The following is a 23,446-nucleotide window of genomic DNA, read 5'->3' as shown; positions in this document are numbered from 1 at the left end:
ATATTTCATATTCTTAACTTAAAATTTTGAGGTGGAAAGTAATACCATGGGAGCTGATGAGGAAACTCCTATTTATGTAGTTCAGCACCTTAACTTCAACTTTAGAGTTGCTTGGGTCATTGAAAGTGACTTTTTCTAGGGACATACGTACATAAATTTTCCTGTTTTTTGAAGCCTGTTTTCTATCCACATTGCTTTTTAATGTTATTACAGTGAAGGAGTATAGCATTATTTGTGTGTGTGTGTGTGTGTGTGTGTGTGTGTATGTATCTCTATGATATGTGAGAAATATCCCATTAGGTAGCTCTAAGATCATCATGGAATTTTTAAAATTTTAGAGTCAAAGAGTAACTAAACTTTTAGGTGGTGTTAGTTTTTAGATAGCTCTGGTTTTATTTCAAGCAGAATCATCAGTGCCCTTCCTCTCCTGTTATTTCTCTATTTCCTTATTTCTCTTTACATAGCCAGAAAGTTGCAGTGGGCCCTACCTTCACTAATAGGAGTTTTTCTTATCTTGGTTTAGCTCCCAATCTCCTTCTTGCCATGTTTACAACTGTATTTTTCAGGTGTGTGTTTTGTGACCCTTATTCAAGCATTTGACCTTGTCCTTTAACATGACAAACATGACTTTTCTAGGTGTCCTTGGCTTTTATCTCCTCCTTGGTTGTTTTCCTTTGAGTTCTACCTTTGGGTAGAGGCGGGGCTTTTGCTCTTCATTGCCTTGGGCTACTGTTTCTTTGTCTGAGAGATACTTGGAAAATTTTTGAAAAAAAGTTGCAACCAAATCAATTCCTGAACTTCTTAGAATTCCTTTATGGAAACAAAATGGAAAACTTAAAAGTTATTCAGTCTCAATAGTATCTTTTATGTTGAAGTGAGGGAACTTGAGCATTATTATTTTAAAAAGAATTTATAGTCCTTCTCACAGGGGCTCCCTCTGCACCTAAGATTACAGTACAGCTTGGCATTCCCTCTGGGACACTGCAGTTAGTGTAAGGAACAATAAGCTGTAATCACTTAGGGAGAAGGTTCTGAAAGAAGAGCTGGTGATTTGAACAGAGGAGGTCCTATTCAGAGAAAGAAAGAAATGGCCACCTCCACTTGTGGCTTGACTGCATGCAGTGTTTGGGGGTGGGTGGGGAGGAAGCTACAAACACCTAGTTTAATTTGGCTATATTATTGTCACTGAATGTGTTTCCTCCAACCAACATAATAAGGAAGTCCATTTCTTATTTCATTCTTTAACTCATTTAAAATTAGATAATTCCCCATAGAGATTCTTATTGAAACAGTATCTTTGGTTTATTATATATCTTCAAGAGTAAAAAAGAAATTGGAGAGAATGGAAAAATGATGTTTATATAATGGATCCCCTGGAGAAAATTTCTTTACCTCCAATTTAAGAAAGTTAAAATTTCTTGTGATCACAACAAAGCTTTCTAGAGAGTTGAAGGACAGTTTTGAATCTAATGCCAAGATTTTCTTAGGTTTTGCCTATATTTAATGTTCAGTGTAATGTTTGGTAATTGAAGTAGTACAGCCTACTGTAGGCAATCTAGTTTGATACTTGTAGATAGCTATCTAGAGATAAGCTCATACAGTAAAATAGATAAATTGAAAGATCTGCCTTTTTTTCTCCTTTAGAACATATATAATTTATGTGAAGTCTGGAAGAACACATTCAAGACCCCAAACAGCCTGGGAATAAGGTAGAGGGGGGATGAAAATGGAGGAGGAAACTCACTATTAAATTTTTTAAAGTCTCAATGCAGTTTGTTTTCTTTTTTCCTTTGGGAAAAAAAAAATGATTTTCAAAGAATTGTTAAATAGCTGATCTAAAAAGAACAATGTATTTAATAGTTAGAATCAAATTTTGGTTTCTTCTCCTTTAAAGGAAAAAGGTCCCCATCCAGACCTAATGCCTGGGATATATAGTTTCTTGGGGAAATAACTTGTGAGTATCCAGTTGGGCCACTGGGGGGTGGTAAAAGCCTATAATTCAAATTGAATCTGAAGTTACATAGTTGATGTACTATTGTGGTAGAACAGATTATTTAGTTTCCTTAATTCTTTAACAAAGATTTTTTTTTCTGACCTTCCACTCCAGCAGTTGATATGTATAGATTTTCTTCTCTCTCTAGAACTCTTAACATGAAAATTGACATTTAAGACTACTGTTCTCAATTGGGGAATCCACTCTTTCAATTGAATATTTTAAAATAACTTTTGGGTGGCTTCATTAGTGTTGTTGTACAAAACTTTTTATCTTAATTAGTAGCTATTTATTTTATTGTTTAGTCTTAGTAGCATTCCTTCCCAGTTATGGTTTTGATTGTGATAGAGAAAACAAAAGAATGTAGATTTCAAATGAATCAGTTCTATATTACATAGCAAAAGTTAGGGCTGCAGGTAAGGTTACTTGCAGATGAAATGTAGGGCCTATGACAAAAAAAAAGTGGATTTGGACTATAGATGCAGATCAGCCATGCACAACTTCAGCCTTCAACAGTCTAAGATACCATTTCTTCTTAGGAGGATCCAGACACTGGATGGCTTTCAGATTTTTGTCTGATTAATAACTAAAATCTCCCCTTCTCTCTTCCTTTGATTTTTAGAGAAAGTTACAAAGCCTTCTATCATTCAGATTTTTTTCTTAAACCATCAGGTAATCTAGAATGAGGAATGTTGGGCAAGTCTGAATTAGGGAATACAGAGACTATTGTAGATCATAGAAATTGGATTGATTTACTGAGTACATGTGTCAGGGGTAGGGGAATTATCTTAATGATGAGATCAAGGGCAGTATTTGTTCCTTGATTTTTTTTTTTTTTTTTCTGTTGAAACTAAGAGAAAGACTATCAAGCCAATTAGTGTGGATCCTAGAGCTGAAATTCAATTTAACAAATATTTAGTGTTTTTTGCATTTTTTTTAACTTTTGAGAAAGTCATCTTATCTCATCCAGGGTGGAAGTCACTTATGAGCCTGATCCCAATAATTATCTACTTGGACATTTTGACTAATTCTCTTTCTAACCTGGCGCCTTTCAAGCAACAACCTCAGTTACCCTGTAGGCCTGGGGGCTTACCACATTGGTGCTGGACTTAATCCTTTAGTTTAGGATTTCTGAGTTCAAGTAATCCACCATCCTCAGTCTTCCTGGCAGCAAGAATTATAATTTTGTACTCCCACTACTGGTAGTTGGACAAATATTTGAAAGAAATTAGTGAACAGATAAGAATGAAAATTGAAAATTTATGACATTCTTTCTATGCTACTTAACTCAAGTAAGTATTTTGGGTATCATTCATTGCCACCGACTATAAGGAATGAAGAGCTAAGGAATTTTGAACCTTACAGTGTCTTCTGATTGGACTGAGTAGAATCTTCCACTAGAATAGAAATCCTCCCAGTTTCCTCATGCCAGATGTGGAGACCTAGCTTCTGACTTTTTTGATATTGTAACAGACAGATTACCATTGCCAACTCCCATTTAATCTCTGGTTTTGTTAGTTGTAATTTTCAGTTTTTGAATTTTACCTGATCCTACCTTACCATCATTTCTTGTACAGATCTCACTTGTTGCTATCGGGACAAGAAAGTAGTCCTTGTTCTTTAGAATGAGAGATGGCTCAATGGCTCTCTCACATGAATCTTCTTATCCTGTACTTCATTTCTGCCTATGTTTGTATTTAGTCAATGTTTTATCACGTGTTGGTTAATGTTTAAAAAGACATGTGATGTCAGGGTCACAGGCAATCCTAAAATAGATATTAAAATGGCCTCCAATTTTCTTTCTCCCCTAACAGTTTACTAGTTAAATTTCAATTTGACGGAGGTTATTTTAGAACATAGTTAAACTTCGAAGTTATCTGGAGCATTGAGATCAGAAGTTCTTTCTAAACCAGTGTGATTGGCATTGGTTCATATTCACTTGGAAGATGTTCAAGATGAATCTGGATATTGCTGGGAGTGGGATAAAAGTTTTTGGAGGAAGCAAACAATGGATTTGAGCAAGTGTGCTTTTTAGCTGGAAATTAGAACCTAGGATTGTGTTGTGTAGTAGTTCCTCTGAAGAATTCTACAAATACAGCATATTGGCCTCTTTCCAATTCAAGCAATTAGTCTGCCTCTGAATCCTACTGCCTTAGTTGTTAGTTGGTTTTAGGTTTCTTCTTTGTTTTGAAAGGTACTGAGGCCTAGTAGAAAGAACCCTAGAATTGAAAGCCCTGAATTTCATGTCTACTTTCACTAACTGCTAGCATATGTGGGTCAGTTTTGTCATCTCTCTAGTGGGAATGTAATCTTCCATAAAATGGATTTGTAATACTTTATACATTCTGCAATATGTTGTTACAAATATCAAAGGAGATAATGGATACAAAGTACTTTGTAAACGCTGATGCACTATGTAAATAAACATAGTGTCATTTCATGCCTGAAATTTGTGTTTCTTTGTGCCTGAGTTATAACAATCTACTCCAAAAAAAGTTTTGCATTTTTATTGTCTTTTCTGTTGTACTCCTCTTTACTCTTAGGCTTTTATCCCTAAAGGAAATTGAGCTCCTACTGAAAGGCTCAAGTTTACACATTCCCTGATGAAACTTGTACTTGAAATTGGGGCTTTTTAAAAAATTTGTTACTAATTCTTCCAAAATGCCTGCCCAAAAAGCAACTACCAGAGACTACATAATCAATTCTCCCCACTTTCTTGGGTGGTTTTGACCATTGGATATTCCCAGACAGTAAGATTTTGTCTTATGCAACTATCTAGATAGCAGATGTTGATCATTCAATGGATTCTTTCTTTGCTTCCTTTTTTCTCTCCAACTTTTCTTTCAAAAGTTAATTCTGTCAGTATTTTTTATCCAGAATATTTACCTTCTTATAAAGGACCTGAACTTACTTAAAACAAACCTAGCTTTAACAATATTTGTCATTGGGTATGAAATTGGACTTTTAGGTACTTCCTTATAATTTAAGCTAGATTGATCTAGAGAAGTAGTAATGAGAAATGGGAAAATAACTGAATCTAAAGAAATTCAGAGTTTGCTATCTTGTCTAATCCATACCTTAGAAAAAATCCTTTCTTCTAATTTATCTAATTCATGCCTTTGCATAAAAACCTCCATTGAGGGAATCCTACTACTAAAGCAGGCCAATACTTTAGGAAGATGTAGGGATCAGAAAGTTTTTCATTATGCTAAATCTAAACTTGCCTCATTTTAACTACTATACATTGCTTCTAAGTCCTTATATGACAGTCCTAATGAAGCAGATTGTGGTCCCTTTTAGAAACTGTATTTCCTATTGATTTGTGATCCCTTTCAGATTCTCAGCTCCTCCTGGGGAAGACATATCCCCTAGATAAGTTATCTTTCCAGGATGCCATGGCCTTTGATTCAGTTAGAAATCCTGATCAAAAAGCACCCCTTTGAAGTGTTGTTAATTCCAGTAGGACATCCGGGCTGTCCCAGCCCCCACTAAGACCCAATATAACAGCTTTCTTCATCGAAGATCTTTTGAAGGTGGGTCTAGATAGCTCACTCAGCTATCAGGATCCTTTTGTCCACTGAGAACTGAATTCTCAGTGCAAAACTCCATTTTCCGATAGATCTGCTACTATAGAAGTCAGTCTCTTGGTAAACTTTCTAGCTAACAATAAACCTTCATTTTGCAACTAATAATTTGGCAATGAGTGAATTCTTTCACTCCTAGAACCTGCAACCGATTTAAAGGTGATTCTTAACAACTCTCTTATTGCCACTAACCTCTAGACTACCAGGAATCTAGACTACTTGAACCGCATCACTTATACTTAAAGACAACTATGGATCGAGTTGAGGTACTAGCAGAGATTTTAGACTACCATTTATCTTTTCTTATCCCAGGCTATTCTTCACACAACTACCAAAGTATTTTTCTTCAATGAAAATTTTACTCTGTCATTTTCCTGCTTGTTAAACTCCAGTAGTTCTCTATTGCCTCTAGAAAAAACAGAACTATTTCTGTTTGGTCATTTTTACCCCTTCATAACCCAGCACCAACTTATCTTTCTAGCCTCATATATTATATTACTTTTCACATTCTACAATGCAGCTAAACAGTCTCCAATCTATGACATTGTATCTTCTTTATGTCTTTGCAATGGTTTTCTCTTGTGCCTGAAATGTGTTCTCACCTCTTGGAATCCTTATTTCTGTTAAAGCTTTGTCATATACCACTTCCTACATAAAACTTTTCCCGATTTCTTCCAACATCTAGTGTCCTCCTTCCTCAAACTATCTTATATTTATTTTGCATATATTTATATGTTAAGATAATAGAGATAGAGTAGTATAGATAGAGTAGTAGTATAGATAGTCTGGCCTCAATATCAAGAGGACCTGATTCAAAGCCTACCTCTGATTCTTCCTGGCTGTGTGACTGAGCAAGTCCCTGAACCTTTCAGTGTTCTAGGTAACTTCTTTAAGACAATAATTGGACAGTTTGCATTAGTAGAAGAATTTTGTTAGGAGCATCCTGTACCAATGAAATCACTGATCTTGTTCCTGTCCTTATCTCCCTTGATAAATTGTATGCTTGAGGACAGAGACTGGCTCATTTTTACCTTTGTATCTCTAGTGTCTTAAGAGCCTAGTACATAGTTGATGCTCCTAGAATGTTTATGAAGTGGTTGAAATGTCCTAGAAGCAGATGGAGATATATGTTAGGGTATAGGTAATCATCTATGTAGAGGTATGGTTAAAATATTGGGACTTAATGAGATTTCCTAGGATCAGAGTACAGGAAAGAGAAGATTAAGAATCGTGGGGAATGCCAATATTAAGGGATTAAGAAGACAATGAGAAGCTAATAGTGGAGAAAGAGTAGGGAGTTAAGTTAAAGTGCCAGAAAAGTGTGACGTCCTGGGAGCCTAGAGAGAGACAAGAATATTTAGGAGAGGGTGGTAAATAGTATTAAATGTTTCATGAGGGGAGACTTAGGACAAAGAATTAGAAAAAGCCATTGGAGTTTACCAGTTGATATAAGAATGCACATCCATTACATCATTCTTTAGTTTTAATTGATCTGCCAATTTTGAATGGACATAATTTTTTACATGTGAGCAAAAAGGATCTGAAGTTCAGTCATTTTAGAGATGCTAAGTGGAATCTGACGTTAGTATTTCATTTGTTTCTTCTCAGAGATGATAGTGAGTTGGTGTGATATGGAAATACAGGAGCTTAAGCATAATTTTGGCTTAATAGGTTGGAGATAATAAAGAAAATTCTGTTTAACTATGAACTAGATGTAAATGACCTTTTAGATCACTTCCAACTTCAAGTTATTTGATTTTAGATAAAGAATCTGATAAAGATTATAGGAATTTGCCAGCTTTGTTTTCATTCACTATTTCAGCTTAGGCAAACATCTTTTTGTTTCATAGTTCAATTTTGCTTCTTTCAAAATGGGGTAGTCATTCTCTCCCTACTCTTTTTGGATTAATTTATCTGATGAAAGTAACAGCAGAACTCTTAGAAAGGAGGAAAGATGCTATATAATATTGAATAGAACTCTTGGGAGGGAAAAAAAAAGCATGTCCTATGTCAAGTGTACAAAAATTCAGGCATGAAAAGGAGGGGAAGAAATCAGACCCAGTGGATAGCATTCTGTGTATATTTTCTTCTGTGCTTCTAAGGATCAGCTTTCTTTTTTGCATTGCTTCAATAGACAGGCTGCAGATATCCTTCCTTTAAACTCAACATCAGTCTTGTCATTGCATATCTTTTCTCTTCCCAACTATAAGGAATCTTGGGCAGCTGTTTCTTGGAGGACATGTTGGGAAACTACTTAGAAGAATGGGGGTGGGGATAATGGTTAAAAAATGGGGCTGCTTCTAGGATGATTGTGATGGGAATGAAAGGGCTGTTGAAAGATCACAGGCCACTGTGCCTGGGGACAGGGATCAGGGTCATAATCACACTTTGTTTTTGTCCAGTGCCTTTTGTCTAAGGCACTGAAAGGGCTTTTTTACAATTCTGTTCTGAACATGTAGTATTCTCTGCTTTTTATGGATTTTTTGGGAGGTGGGAGTGAGGCCCTGAAAAAAGAAGATTATGCCTAGAGTTGCAGTGGTATAAAAGAAAAAAAAAAAATCCAGGTATCTTTGAACCCTAGGTAGACCAAAATTGGGCATTGTAGTGTTGATAAAAAAAATTATAATTGCTGTCATACAAAATGGACTAAGAAAAAAGGAATAGAGAAATTTATAGAAATGTTCGTCATTGTTATTTAAAAAAAAAACAAACCTTTTTTTTCTTTATACTTCATTGCTTTATTAAATCCCCAGAGACATGGTTATCCTTTCAGACTTTGATCTGGAAGTCAGGAGCTCTGAAGTTCTAATTCCAGCTCTGATCCTCCTTTTACCTAGTCTCCATTACTTATCATCTAATAGCTTATGCTTGTAATGGGCTAGGAATCAGCCATTTGTAGAATATAAAAACTCAGGCTTCTACTGAAGAACCCGAATTAACTTCATGTATAAAATGAGTTTCTGAATCTAACTTGACTCTCATGTAATGTGAATATGAGCATTTTACCCAGTCTTGTGATTATGTTTGATGAGTATTTATAAAAAATGATTCTTAGAGTCTAGAGGGAAATGCACAAGCCAGCATTTTTCATTAACTAGGGACTCCCTGTTGACACTACCTGTCATTTGCTATTTGTCCATCATTCCAGATTCTATTTCAGTTTTCTTTTCCCTCATTTCAAAGACATGAGCAGTTACTCAGTGAGCAAGGTAAAGAAATGGTGGTTAGCCCCACCAAAGCTCTGTCCCTTTTCTGAGTTTAGACCAAAAAAGTCTAGGCTGTATATTTTGTCTGAGAAGCCTTGTTAAGTACACAAATACACACACAAAATCTTTTTCTAAATATGACAAAGATTGTTTTATCTCCTTGATTCTCTTTTGTCCTCCCTAGGATTGTTTCCTAATTGTTGCATTTTCTTCTCCTAAGTCCAGGCTGGCTACAACAAATACAATTCAAGATGTCTGGTAAAGGGAGCAGCACAGATGGCAAAACAGACCTTGCGAATGGTAAGGTACCAAAGAGGAAGAAAAGTATTCCTTGCTATCACCAGGGCTTTGTGGACAATTATTGGAAAAATTTAAATTCTCTCTAGACATGTCTTACTTTGCTTGAGAGCAGAGTATAGATCATTTTTTCCTTAGAGTTGACCTCAAGTTGTTTTGAATACAGGAAATATCTTTCAAGAACTTTACTTTCTATTTACTCTTCAATTCTTAGTATCTCACTAAGAAGCCAAAGAACTTATTTCTAAACTGAAAAGTTAAGGAAAGTATAACTTAGATGATGAAGTTAAATGATAGAACATTGGTTCAATGGTGGGAACTAGGGGATCTTTGTTAGGAGATTGGGGATTACTTGAGACACTGAGAAATTCTTTTTCATCCCAGAACACATACCACACAGTGATATTAAATGGAGATAAAGTTACAAATATAGGCAATGGAAACAAAATTTATTTTTTCAAGGTCAGTGCCACCAGTTTGTAAAGCACTGAGTACCAGGCAAAGTTGAAAGCAGAACACCATGGAGTTCTAAAACCTGTGGCACTCTTAAGTCTGTACCCTGTAGATGAGTTGGCCTAATAAACTTTAGAGAAAGCTTTAAATAGAGGAAAGAGAGATTCCCACTTTTTTTAAGCTGGGGCTAATTTTGGTGCTACTTTTCCTTTCAGTCATTTTTCTGCTTCCATTTGGCTTTTGTAAGAGAAGATAGGTGAGATTTTCCAACTAGACTTAAATATTGTAGGATTAGGTTGCAGAGAAGTTTAAAGGTGTGTAGTACATTGTGACAGTGGATTAATGTTGAGTTGTTAGCTTGTTGAGAACTTCAGTGAGGAGATGCTGGATCTGAATTTTTGTTAATCATTAGTTATAGGATGCAAAAAGTTAAGGGTTTTTTGTTTGTTTTGTTTTTTACCTTCTGTGTTCATAAACCTGTTAGGGGATATTCTTGTCCACTTCCACCACTGGCCCCATTTACCGTAGAAGGGAACCAAATTGTTAACTACAGAGCATATTGAACCCTTTTTTGTTCTATATTCTGGTCCAAATCCCTTAAGACAATATTAGTAAAGTAGGATCTCACACCAGATTCAAGTTCTTATTCCAGATTGGGAGGTTGTTCTGAAGAACATTGCCATTCTTGGCAACTTTTGATTATGGTTATGTGATTCTTGGGGCAAGACCCAGAACTAAGTGAACAGGCTATGAACTTCTACATGGAACTTTCTTCCTGCCTTCAGGGATGAATTTAAGCCCATTCGTGTCTTTTTCTGTCTTTCTTCCTCTCTATTTTCTTCCCATCTGTATCTTAGATTAGAAATTGTAGCAATATTGTTATTTTGTATACTATTCAATTGGAATAAGATGGGAATCATGCAGTATCTATTTCCAAGAAATTTGTTCTACTAATGTGACCCAAGTATTTCACCATATTCCACATGGCAATCTTAGTTAAGCTATAGTGATCTAAGAGAAATACAAGTACTAACAGAATGAGAGAGCACCTATTTTTCCCTACTCCTCTTTATTGCTTGCTCCTAGATTATACCTATGTAAGTCAAATTACTTACTGAGTTTTCTTTCAGTGCTAAATAGGGGTGATGGTGGAAGTGGACAAGAAATAAATAGGGAAATTCAGGAAATAGAAGGTGATGGTGGTTTCCTTAATTAGGAGCTAACACAACTCCCTATTCAGCAGTCAGGAGACTTCAATTGAGATCTTTTCTTCCCTTGCTTAAAAGGAATGACTAAACTAGGTCTTGTCAAAGAGACTGTATAGGAGGCAAATATTGTCTTTTTTAATTAGTGAAGTGCCAGGTAGAACTAATCAATACCTTGTGTAGTAGGGCCTTGAGGAAAGGTGCGAAATACTTCCTAGGATTTTTGGCCAGCCTGCTATGCTTCCTTCTCTGTTCCAGTGCTTATGGACTGGGCTCAGCTGTGAGGTACATAGGATTGGGTTCAGACTTGGCATATCTGAGCTCAGGTGCAGTTTCTATCACTTATTCTTTCTTGAGCTCTCCATTTAATCTCTTCAGACCAAGTAGTCCTGATGAAATTCACACCAGCCTCACAGATTTGAACTTTCTTTAGGAAATTGCTGTTCTTAAGCTCATGGGCTGAGAGTGGCAGCTAGGTTCCTGAGCTCATTGTTATTAGCATTTCTTGAAGGGAAGCTGTGGCCCATTCCATGATACCTTTTCTGCTCCTCCCTCTCTCACCTAGGAAGCTTATCCAGCAGTCCAGAGGAAATGTCTGGGACAGAAGAGGGGAGAGAAACATCTTCAGGCATCGAGGTCGAAGCTTCAGACCTAAGCCTGAGCCTAACTGGGGATGACGGGGGTGGCCCCAACCGTACCAGCACAGAAAGCCGAGGCACAGATACAGAGAGCTCAGGGGAGGACAAGGACTCTGATAGCATGGAAGACACTGGCCACTACTCCATTAATGATGAAAACCGGGTCCATGACCGCTCAGAGGAAGAGGAAGAGGAGGAAGAAGAAGAGGAGGAGGAAGAGGAGCAGCCCCGGCGCCGGGTTCAGCGCAAACGGGCCAATCGTGAACAGGACTCATCAGATGATGAACGAGCGCTTGAGGACTGGGTGGCCTCAGAGACATCAGCTCTTCCCCGGCCCCGCTGGCAAGCCCTCCCAGCCCTGAGAGAGAGGGAGCTGGGCTCAAGTGCTCGTTTTGTGTATGAAGCTTGTGGAGCAAGAGTTTTTGTGCAGCGATTCCGTCTGCAGCATGGGCTTGAGGGCCATACTGGTTGCGTCAACACTCTGCACTTTAATCAGCGTGGCACCTGGCTGGCCAGCGGCAGTGATGACCTCAAAGTGGTGGTGTGGGATTGGGTTCGGAGGCGACCTGTATTGGACTTTGAGAGTGGTCACAAAAGCAATGTCTTCCAGGTGAGTTGGGAACATTATGAAACAAGCATTAGAGAAACAAATAGTATGTAATTGTCCAGGTCAGTTGGAAATGAAAGCCACAGTTTTCACTTATCTTCCTGTTTGTAATGGGGTTTAGAATTAGGATTTCCTAGGTTCTGCATCAGTCTCTATGGTAAGATGAAGATAATTCTAATCCAGCAGCAGTTTTGAAATTCCCTTGTTCTAGCTAGAGTGACTTTGTGAGGAAACGCTCCTCTCTTTGTTCTTTAAAGAATGGGAGACCTCATATATAGAGTGCTTGGAATTCATAAGGAACATATTAGATATATATAGATCGCCAGGATAATTTACTCCCAAATACATGAATGGTGTTTACTGTCTCCCAAGCATTATCTTCCTTGCCTAACTACGCTTTTTCCTTGGAAACTTATTTCATTTATTTCTAAAATCAAGAAAAGGATTTAGGTTTTCCCTCTTTTTCTATTGTATTTCTTAACTCTCTCACACTGCATTTTCTCCTTTATTCATCCATAGTACGTGTTCCTCAGTTTACTTATTATTATTATATAATAATCTAGCCTCCTGAAATAGATGATTTATTCACTTCTTATCTTTAAATGAAGACCCCTTCCCATTTTCCCATGCTTTTATCCTTCTAAATTATAAAAAGAAGTAATTTTGCAAAAGCTAGCAGTATGAGGATGAAAGTTTAGCTTTCACTCTGTAGGTAGGTGCAATTCATTTATGTACAATAAAAAAGCCGCCTAGGCTTTTGTCATGACCCCACCCTAATAAATTTTAATTTCCTTTTTGTTTCTTTTTCTGTCCTACATAATCTAGGCCAAGTTCCTTCCCAACAGTGGTGACTCAACTCTTGCCATGTGTGCCCGTGATGGGCAGGTGCGGGTAGCAGAGCTGTCCGCCACACAATGCTGCAAGAACACCAAGCGTGTTGCCCAACACAAGGGAGCCTCTCATAAGGTAATCTTTTTTTTTTAATAGCTTTTTATCTACAAGTTATATGCATGGTAATTTTACAGCATTGACAGTTGCCAAACCTTTTGTTCCAATTTTTCCCCTCTTTCCCCCAGATGGTAGGTTGACCAATACATGTTAAATATGTTGAAGTATAAATTAAATACAATGTAAGTATATGTCCAAACAGTTATTTTGCTGTAGAAAAAGAATCAGACTTTGAAATGGTGTATTATTAGCCTGTGAAGGAAATAAAAAATGCAGGTGGACAAAAATAGAAGGATTGGGAATTCTATGTAATGGTTCATAGTCATCTCCCAGAGTTCTTTCGCTGGGTGTAGCTGGTTCAATTTATTACTGCTCTGTTGGAACTGATTTGGTTCATCTCATTGCTGAAGAGGGCCATGTCCATCAGAATTGATCATCATATAGCATTGTTGTTGAAGTATATAATGATCTCCTGGTCCTGCTCATTTCACTCAGCATCAGTTCATGTAAGTCTCCAGGCCTTTCTGAAATCATCTTGCTGGTCATTTCTTACCGAACAATAATATTCCATAATATTCATATATAAGATAATCTTTTAATCCTTCACAGTCTTTACTTTTCTTAATAATAATTTTATCCTTCAGAAGTTGGAGGAAATTTTGAGAAATTCTGTTTTAAAGCTGATCCTTCTCAACAAGGAAGAACTAGTTGCTAGGGGGTAGAAATGATGGTAACTTTTTGTGAAGTGATTTTTTGTATTTGAATTTGTGATAGGTGAATAAAGCTAAGAATATCCTTATGTTCATTTTATATTTTTGGTGAGCAAGTTTCAAAGGGTTCAAAGGAAAGATGCAATTCCATGAACTAAAATTCTACAGTTATCCTAAGAAGATGGGAAATGTTAAAGAATAAAATTCTAGTGATACTTAGCAGGAGAAAAATGAGTGTTGTTTAAAGATACTGCAATGGATGCAAAAGGAATTCATCAACCAATTTATAATTTTGGAAGCCATTTACCAAGGATGGGAAACAAGAACAGAAGAAAAATTGCATGTTGAATACAAAAACATGGTGTGGTCATGTGAAAATTAAGTCAAAAGAGTTAAAACTCAAAGAGTGAATGCTTTCCTGATGAGGAAAAGAAAAGGCCAACAAAAGGGCTAAAAACTATATTGGGGGAAAAGGAGAATTAAAGAAATGAATTGAAACAAGGGCAGATTTTCCTGATTTTTCAAAAATGTTTAAACTATACCTTAGTGATTCCTGGCAGAATTGTACTATGTGTTTTTACACTTTAATAACAAAAAAAGATAGTGAGCACTTAGGAAAAAAAAAAAAAAAGATGATCACAGAGAGCCAACATGGCATCAACATGAATAGGTCATCCCAAAATAGCAGCTCATTTCCTAACACAAGGTTGTTAGCCTGGTACATTAGGGCAATACTATAAATATAATTTACCTAGATTTTAGTAAAACATTTGACAAAGTCATACAATTCTTTTAGAAAAGATGAACAGAGTGGGTTTGATGGTAGTATAATTAGGTTGATTCAAGATTAGTTGAATGTCTGATACCCAAGGGAAGTTATTAATGGTCTGTGTCACTTTAGAAAGAAGTATGCCGTAAAAACAAAAAACCTTGTCTCTATGCTGTGCAAAATTTTTAACAAAGACTTGGCTAAAGGCATAGATGGTATATTTTTCAGGACACAAAGCTGGGAGAGATAGCTGACACAAGGCTTAAAGATTTTGAAGGGCTAAAATATTGGACTTATTCAAATAAGATTAAATAGTATTGGGATAAATTGCAGTCTTATCAAAGTTAAAACATTTAACTTTGCAAGAATAAGATTGGGGAGTAATGGCTACATAACAGTTCATCTGAAAAAGACTGATCCTTGAGTGAAAGCTCTATATGAGTAAGCAGCATGATATAGCAACTGAAAAAACCCCAACCACTCTACTGTAAGAGAGGCATAGCTTCTAGGGATTAAGGAAGTTAAGAGTCTCTCCCTTTCTTCCTTGATTAGACACCAAATTGCAGAGGCAAATTTAGGCTTGTTGCAAAGGAAAATTTCTAACAGAAATATCCCAAAATGGATGGATTGCTGTGAGAAGTAAGCAGGTGGGATCTTGCTAAAGGTCTCCCAACCAAGACTGGAAGATCACTTTTCAGGAATGATGGTCAGGATTTCTGCTTAAATCTAATTAGGACTACATGACTGCCAAAAGATCCCTGTCAACTCTAAAATTTGGTGACCCTTCCTTAACTCTTGGTAACTCAGTTAAGTCCCTTTTCCAAACTGTTTATTTTCCTTTTGCCTTACAAAGCAAAACTAAGTATCAGTCCCAAGTTTTGTAAGGTAAGAGGAGAAAATCAGGGAATTATTTATTTTTATGGAAAGAAAAGATCTTCCAAAAGCAGAAGGTTTTGTCTGTGTATCATATGAATGATTATGCTTGGCCCCCATGCTGAACTATATATCTATGGGGTTTCCCACACTTTCCATTTCTTTCAGTTCTGAACATCTTAATAGCACTGTGATGTAAGCTGACTTATCACATGTGAGAGTTCTACTTCTGCTCACAGATTACAAATAAGCACTGTGTTTTTAGGAGCCATATTTAAAGCAGGGAATGTAAGCCAGGCAGTCATGGCAAGATCATGGTAATGACCGTTGCTGCCCCATCCTAGGTCAAGGACAATGATCATCTCAGTCACTCCTAACTTTCTACCAAAACTCTTGAGTACTTGGCTGTAGATCAAAAGTCTCTTTAGGTATTATTCCTCTAACAAGTGGTATGATAGATTAGGAAATTAGAAATGCCTACTCTATCCTCATTCCTGACTGCCTGAACTTTGCAAAAATTGAAGAGAATAAATCTCATCCTTGTCTTTTTTTCTGCATTCCCACCATTACTCCTTTTGAATTTATTTTATTTGAGAAAGGGTCATGGAAGCCAATGTTGATTTTCTTAATTCTCACACTATTCATGTTCTACTCTTCTCTCTCTCTATTTAAAAAAAAAAAAAAACAAAAACAAAAAACAAACCCAGCCATTTGACACAAAGCAAGGAAGAATGGGCTTAAATTATCTCTTTAGCCAGTAGATATTTCTTGTTTTATGACATTTTGTGCTGTTCATTCCAGCCTAGAAATGTATTACATGAGTCTCTGACTGTGATCTTTATATAGACATCACCTTTCTTTTGCCTTCCATAGTTGGCCCTGGAGCCAGACTCTCCTTGTACTTTCCTATCTGCTGGTGAAGATGCGGTTGTCTTCACCATTGACCTTAGGCAAGACCGACCAGCATCGTAAGTATCCCTGACCATTCTCATTGCCTAAGAATTGTGTAGTCAAGAGTTCTCTGTTCAGCTTGAATTTGCATTCAATACTAGATGTCAACAATTGGTGGGATTTTCCTCTGTTGATTATACAGCCTATGGGTTATTTATATATGTAGTTTCTCCTTTTAATTATTATGTTTTCTTTAACTCCTACTTGTTTTTGTTGTTTTTCTTCTTAGCAAGAAACAAGGACTTTTGAAATATCTTTTAGTGTAGAAAAGAAAAAGAGAAGGCCCTATAGTGATTTCCTGCTGTCTATGAATCAGAACCTTACACTGTTTTAAAACTTTCCATCAGGACTTAATGAAGTTCACACTGTTTTCTATATTCCCACGCTTCCCCAATGGCAAACTTGTTAAAGCCCCTTCATACATTTGTTCCTTAGAAAGAGAGAAGGAGCAGGTGATGACTCCTTATCTTATCTATGAGTTTAAATTTCTAGGTGCTCTTCAAGTTTTCATTCACTTGAACCTACTGTGTTGGGTATAACCTACCTCCTGGAAGTTTATAGAAAGGTAAAGAAAGGATAAACCAATAGTATAAAATGATATAATAATATAAAATAGCACAGCTTATTTTTAAATGTAAATTTGAATTTGAATCAACTCTCATCCTATCATGTTTGTCTTTAATAAAGAACTGATATACATTTATTTTTTATAATAATATTATAACTTTTTATTACAAGATATATGCATTGACAGCATTGACAATTGCAAAACCTTTTGTTCCAATTTTTCCCCTCCTTCCACCCACCCTCTCTCCCAGATGGCAGGATAGACCAATACATGTTAACTATGTTAAAGTATACATTTATTTTTTAAAAGAAGTATTAGTTTTGTTTGAGTAAGAATATTATCGCAGAATTCTGGGATCACAAGATAGGAGAATGTTTCTAGAGTTTAGATATAATAATGCTACCTGTCAATTTGAGAATTGAAGCATATGGGATTTCAAGAGTTGCTTAAATGATAAAAAGGAAGCAAATATATTGGGCTCTTAATAAGGGAAGTTCATTTTAGAGATGTGGTATAGCTTGATAGAAGGCTGCAGGTTGAAGGGCTTTAACAAATTAGCCACAGGGGAAAAGAAGGGTGAGAATATTAAAAAAAAAACAAAAAACAGTGTGAACTTCATTAAGTCCTAATGGAAAGCTTTAAAGTTGGTTAGATTTTGATTCATAGAACAGGGGGGAAACCAATGTAGGACCACAAGAAATGGGAGAGACTGTGAGAGAAATCTTTAGAGAAAATGGTTTTGGCAGTATTGAAGAATATAAAATGAGGTGCTTAGGACAGAAAACTTAGTTAAAAACTCACCCAGGATATATATTAAATCCTGTGATAGAAAGGATAGATATTAAAGAGTGACTAATTATTGGAAATACAAAAAACCCCAGCAAGATTTAGAAGTATACCTGTGATATGAGCTATGCAGTGTAATGATGTGTAGGAATTTGGATTTAGGGAAACTTAGGGTTGGATTCATTTTATAAATGAGAAAACTGTAGCACTGAAAATCAGTCAGCAAGCATTTATTAAGTGCTTATTACTATGTTTCAGATACTCTGCTAAGCAATGAGGATAAAAAGAAAGGTTAAAAAACAGTCCCCCTGAAGAAACTTTCTATCATAGAGGAGATAATATACAAACAACTATGTGCAAATAAGATATATACAAGATAAATTAGAGATAATCAATAGAAAAATTGCAAAAGGTAGGATTTTAGATGGTACTTGAAGGAAGCTAGGAATGCTAGGAGATGGAAATGAGAAAAGAGAGAATTCCAGATATGGTGGGGAAAAAAGGCAAAAATGCTCAGTCAAGAGATGGTGTGCCTTGTTCAAGGAATAGCCAAAAGGCCACAGTAATTCCGTATTGACTTGCTTGTTGTCACCTAGCAAGAATAAGAACTGAAATCTTCTAATTCCTATTTTGAGGGATTTTTTTTTCCTTCTACACTATCCTTTGATCTCAATAATGCTTTTACTATTCTGTGGGATAATTGAATGTCATCAAATGTATTCATAGGTGGGGGAATACTCATTGTTATACTTAAGAGTATAATGATTCTGAGATTCCTTGTTGGTTTGAGGGGTTTAAGAAATAGTGTTAGTAACTAACTAATGGAAAAACTGGATATAAAGAAGAGTTAGGGAGGGATGATGAACCACTCTTATTTTGACCTTGTGCAGTTAGGTTGGTAACATAGTATCCTTTTAGGTTAAAGACAATATTATGTGGTTTTGACACAAGGGGAAAAGTTCGAGGAATTTATTGCATATAGGAGATGCCTGAATCTCTGGTAGTGAGATTATCAAGAATTCTCTAATAAAGAGATAAAAAGGCTAGGTTGTTATCTATGAGAAGAGGGATTCCTATTGCTAAGGAAATTTAGTTTGGTATGGATTGTCCATAAAAGTACTTTATATGTTTTTGTCCTCTCTTTCTGCTGGACCATATTCTTGGCATTCTAAAACAGGCTGAATTTATTTTTGTTCATGCTTATGGATCATTCCATAAGTTTACAAAATGTTGCAGACATACTTAGGTATTTAAATGTATTCTTCATTTGAGCCTCACAATACCACAATAAAGTATTAAATATTATCCATAGTTTACACATAAGGAAACAAAGTCTTGGAAAGACTATTAAGTTGGATTCCAATTCAATTCTTCTTGACTCCCAGTTGTACTTTGTTTCTCTCTGATACCCAAATTAATAATTTTTAAAGTAGCTTCAGAGGGCTCAAAGCACTTAGTACATATGGTTAGTGTACTTAAATCTTGCATTGACTTTCAAGAGGAGAAAAAATTATTCTGTCTGAATGGTGAAAAAATAGGTATAGAGAGCGTTAACTTGTTAATAATCAAGCGATCATTCAGTAATATAGCACAGACTCTAACCTAATTATCCATATTCTTCATTTTACCATCAGTAAGTAGCATGGATTAGTAGGCAACTTTTTTGTACATTTTAGTTTCCCAGGTAGCTTGATTTCATATGAACAAAGACCTCTGACACTGAAAAAATAGCAGCATTTTCCCCAAAAAGTTGTTTTCTGTGAATCCCAAACTCTAATCAGGACCAGCATTCTCTACAATGGTTTCTTTTTCTAACTCACTTTATAAGATATAAAGACTTTGAATAAAACAAAGTCTCCTAAATTGTCTTAGAAAAGATCCAGACTAGGTGGCTCTGACCATCCAGAGGAGATACCAAAATAGCATCCTGGCAAAGAAACCAGTTGTCAAGGTTGTGTTATATCTTTTGGTTTCCATGACACCAGAAATGAGTAAAGTTTAGGATTAAAAACAAAAAAACATCCTCCTCCTCTTCAGTTTGATTTTTTTCTGCCTTGGTTTTTTAACTTGTTTTTTATCAGAGAATACTTTGATATTCTCCTGCAGGTTAGCAATAATACCTTTAAGTGGTTGTAGAGCTGTAAAATCTGGAATATCAATACCAAAAATGTAGATACTCCCCAGACCGCTCAAGTCTTTGCTTAAATTAGAACAAATCATGGAGGGGCAGCTAGATGGCACAGTGGATAGAGTATCGGCCCTGAAATCAGGAGGGCCTAAGTTCAAATCCGGCCTCAGACACTTAATACTTCCTAGCTGTCTAACCCTGGGCAAGTCACTTAATCCCAAATGCCCCAGGCCAGAGCCCCTCCAAAAAAAAAAAAATTATGAGTTTTGAGTCTATTAGCTAACATTATATAGAGGCATATATATTTTTTGAATCCTAAGTTTTGAACCTACTCACAGTTTTAGAATGAGAATGAGAATGTTTTAGCAATGCAGGAGACTGTGTTAGATAAAACCTTAGGTGCTGTCATCTGTTGGTGACCATAGGTAGCCCACTTAATCCTTTTTGAGCCTCCATTTTAGCTTTCATTGTTTACTCACTATCTGAACACTGATTCAGCTTAATAACCTGAGTGGGTAAGAATTAAATCTGACAGTGGTAAAAAAAGGATCAATATATTCAGTATACATGCAGTCTCGCTAAGCTGCTAAAGCCATTGAACCTGTAACTTACCCACATAGTCCTCAGGCTTGATGTTATCTGCTTATGACTAATTTTCCTCTGTCCTTTTTGTTCATTTTATTCTGATTATATACCTCTATAAAATGTTGCAGGAAGAGGGACATGATTTAGCCAGCACTGAGATTTCAGGGCTAGGATGGCAGGGAGGTTGGCCCCAAGCCTTCATACTCCCTCAGAGACAGCCTCTCCTGTGATATAGTCAGAACAATGTCTAGGACTGATTTGTCAGCCTTGCAAATCACAAACAAATCACAGTTTTGATTGATTCTACAGGTTGGTTAAGGATGCTGTTTTCCCTTCAATTATATTCCTTTTGCTAGAAAACAATATTAGGACTTGTTATTTTTTGACGATCACTAATAAATCTGGTCAAAGTGACACTTGCCTGAAAACTATAATTGAAGTGATTAGGGTTTCAGTCTTCTGTCTATAATTTTTACCCTCTAAGGAATTGCAGAGAACTATTTGTAAGTAAAAGCCTGGGAGATCTTGAATGAGAGTGCTATTATCTGTGTAATCACAAATCAATGTTTTGAAATGATGTTTTGTTGATTGAGTTCTTTGGTTCCTGTGCAAAGAGGTCATGAAGTGACCAAGGTGGCAGGTGTCTTCAGAATGTGCTAGCTCAAAAAACATTCCAGAAAATGATTTAATTGTACATTACTTAAAGAACTTATTAGAGATTTTTTAAATTTCTGAAGTAATACATGATAAATGTATGTGTTTTTTTTTTTTTTTTTAAACTTTGGAACAAGAAAAGCTGTTTTCTCTCTTTCCAAATGAGAATCTGTTTGGTTTCTTGTCAGCCCTGTCTGCGCCTCTCTCCCTGCTCTCACTTGCCGTGACCATCTGGACCCTTTGGGGAATGTAACTGTGTATGCTCTTCTACTCTTAAAGGAAACTGGTGGTGACGAAGGAGAAGGAGAAGAAAGTTGGGCTATACACAATCTACGTGAACCCCGCCAACACTCACCAATTTGCAGTGGGTGGGCGAGATCAATTTGTGAGGTGAGTCTCTATTTCTGGGAGGCCCTAGGGAGGGTAGTAGCATAGCTAAAGAGGCCAAGAGGCAAATGCTTGGTATTACTTTTAATTCCTGAAAGGTTTTGTCCTTTTAAGAATTTAGTGTTTTCATAATGTATTTCTGTAAGAAAAGGACTGACTGTAGACAATATCTTAGATTATAATGTGGAAATAATAAAAACTTAAGAGTTTCAAGGTTGCACAACTTATGATTTAAGGTTCTAGACAAAGGCTTTATCAGAATTCAGAATATTCTTCCAGCTGTAAATAAAGACTATGAAATGGGAACTAAAATTTTAATCCCGGATTAAGAAATAAACTTGATTGATGTCACTCAAGTAAACTCGGGATTCTTGTCTCCTACAGTGCTAAATAAATATTTTTTTCCTTTCTATGTCTTTGCTAGTCACATTTTTATTACTATAGCCATCTGTGACTAGTCAGCTGAGTTGGAACACCTACTAAGAAGCCACATGCATATGAAACGAAGGGAATGGATTCAGTTTCCTCTGTATCTACTTAGCTTCCTCTTGATCCACAATGAAAAGCTACACCTTAATTTTTAACATGCTTTCCTGTAGATTTTTATATTTACACATACCCACACACTCACATCTTTATGGAGATCAAGAACAAAGGTGTTGGGATTGTTAAAAATCCAGCCCCACTACTATCAAAACTCATTTCCCTAATTCTGACGATAGGTTTAATAGCATTTTCTCTTTTTGACTTAATTTTTTTCACTTATCAAGCATGAAATTTTCTCCTTGATCCCTGTCCTTCCCAACTGGGGAAAAAAAAGAAAGGAAAAATGCAACAAATCTGCTTAATGAAGCAAAACAAATTTCCATATTGACTGTTGGCAAAAATATGTATTTCATTCTGCATTCTCATCACCTTGCTGCTAGAAGGAATGTTATCTCTAGACAAAAGACAACAAGATAATCATATCCTAAAGTTAATTTTATTGACAAAAGTCAATGAGTTTTGCATTAGGCATGTAGACATCTGTGTTCTAATTCTAACAGTGTCACTTAACTTTACAATCTTAAGCAAATTACTGTTTTTGAGCTTCAGTTTCATTAAGTTCATATATTTAGAGTGAAAAAGGACCTTGAGATTATCTGATAATATTATTTCCTTATATAAGTGAGGAAATTGATGCCCAGAGAAGTATGTGTGTTGCTTCATACAGGCAATGATAGTGGAAGATTTCAAACATAACCTTAGTCCTTTAAAGCCAGTGGGTTTTTTTTTCCCACTATATCTTGTACAAGAGTGATAGTGTAGAGACATATAAGTGATATAGTTTAGAGGACCTATTTCGTAAGATTGTTAAGAGAATCAAAGTATTAAATGGAGTATTAATTAATATAAAGTAATATTAGAGTTATGTAAAGTACTATATGGAGGAGTTATTCTAGAGTTCTGATCTTAACAGCATATCAACTTTCTGCCTCGGGGAGCTTAGATGTATCTACTCAGAGTTTATTTCTCCTTTCCTTTGTCCCACAAAAAATCCTTCCTACTTCCTCACTTTTTCTGTCCTCAAGCACACAACAGAAAGCCGAGATTTTCTCTCTGAACAGAATGTAAAAATTTCTGAGTTTTCATTTTTGAGTCCAGCTTTCTTCAACCAGGCCATTGGTCCCATTCAGTCATCTTTCTGGAAATTCAGATTGCAATTGTAATCACATTAGTAATTTCCTCTTTGATAATCTTCATCTCTGAAAATTTTACCTGCTAGAGGAGACTCTTTGGAAAGGAGTAGCAGTCAGTTACATTGGAAACCACAGTTAGAATTTCCTTGTTCTGAAGCTGACTTTTTTCTCTGAGATAAAATGAATCTTCAAATTGACCCTGTGATTTAAACACAGAAGAATCCGCACTTAGGCTTACTACTTGTTATAGATTTCAACACCTGCCATTCCTTTGTAGGTTATAGTGCTCAGTAAATAATGGGTTGTTTGCTAAGCAGGAAGATCTGGAGATGTTTAGGTACTCTAAACCTTCTGGGAGGAGACAATCCTTCAGTATACCAGTTTTCCTCTGGTGTTTGGTTACTGACTGCTCTGGACTGTTCTGA

At 36.2% G+C, this 23,446-nt stretch overlaps 1 protein-coding gene across 5 annotated transcripts in view; it reads left to right on the top strand.

Moving 5' to 3' along the window:
• The window catches only part of DCAF8 (DDB1 and CUL4 associated factor 8), a 61,604-nt gene that overhangs the window by 6,198 nt on the left and 31,960 nt on the right, over positions 1-23,446 (top strand). For 3 of the 5 annotated variants that reach the window (XM_031966864.1, XM_031966868.1, XM_031966867.1), the window contains exons 3-7: positions 9,009-9,083; positions 11,304-11,986; positions 12,809-12,949; positions 16,157-16,251; positions 21,235-21,345. In XM_031966864.1, coding sequence (XP_031822724.1) covers positions 9,035-9,083; positions 11,304-11,986; positions 12,809-12,949; positions 16,157-16,251; positions 21,235-21,345 — 1,079 coding nt within the window. In that variant the 5' untranslated portion in view covers positions 9,009-9,034. Of the gene's footprint in view, positions 1-9,003; positions 9,084-11,303; positions 11,987-12,808; positions 12,950-16,156; positions 16,252-21,234; positions 21,346-23,446 lie in introns of all 5 variants that reach the window. The other 2 variants (XM_031966866.1, XM_031966869.1) reach the window with 1 other exon arrangement.

This window comes from Sarcophilus harrisii, chromosome 4, assembly GCF_902635505.1.
Source record: "Sarcophilus harrisii chromosome 4, mSarHar1.11, whole genome shotgun sequence".
NCBI lineage: Eukaryota > Metazoa > Chordata > Mammalia > Dasyuromorphia > Dasyuridae > Sarcophilus > Sarcophilus harrisii.
The sequence above is the reverse complement of the archived record's forward strand: the minus strand, read 5'-3'. Positions and strand labels throughout refer to the sequence as shown.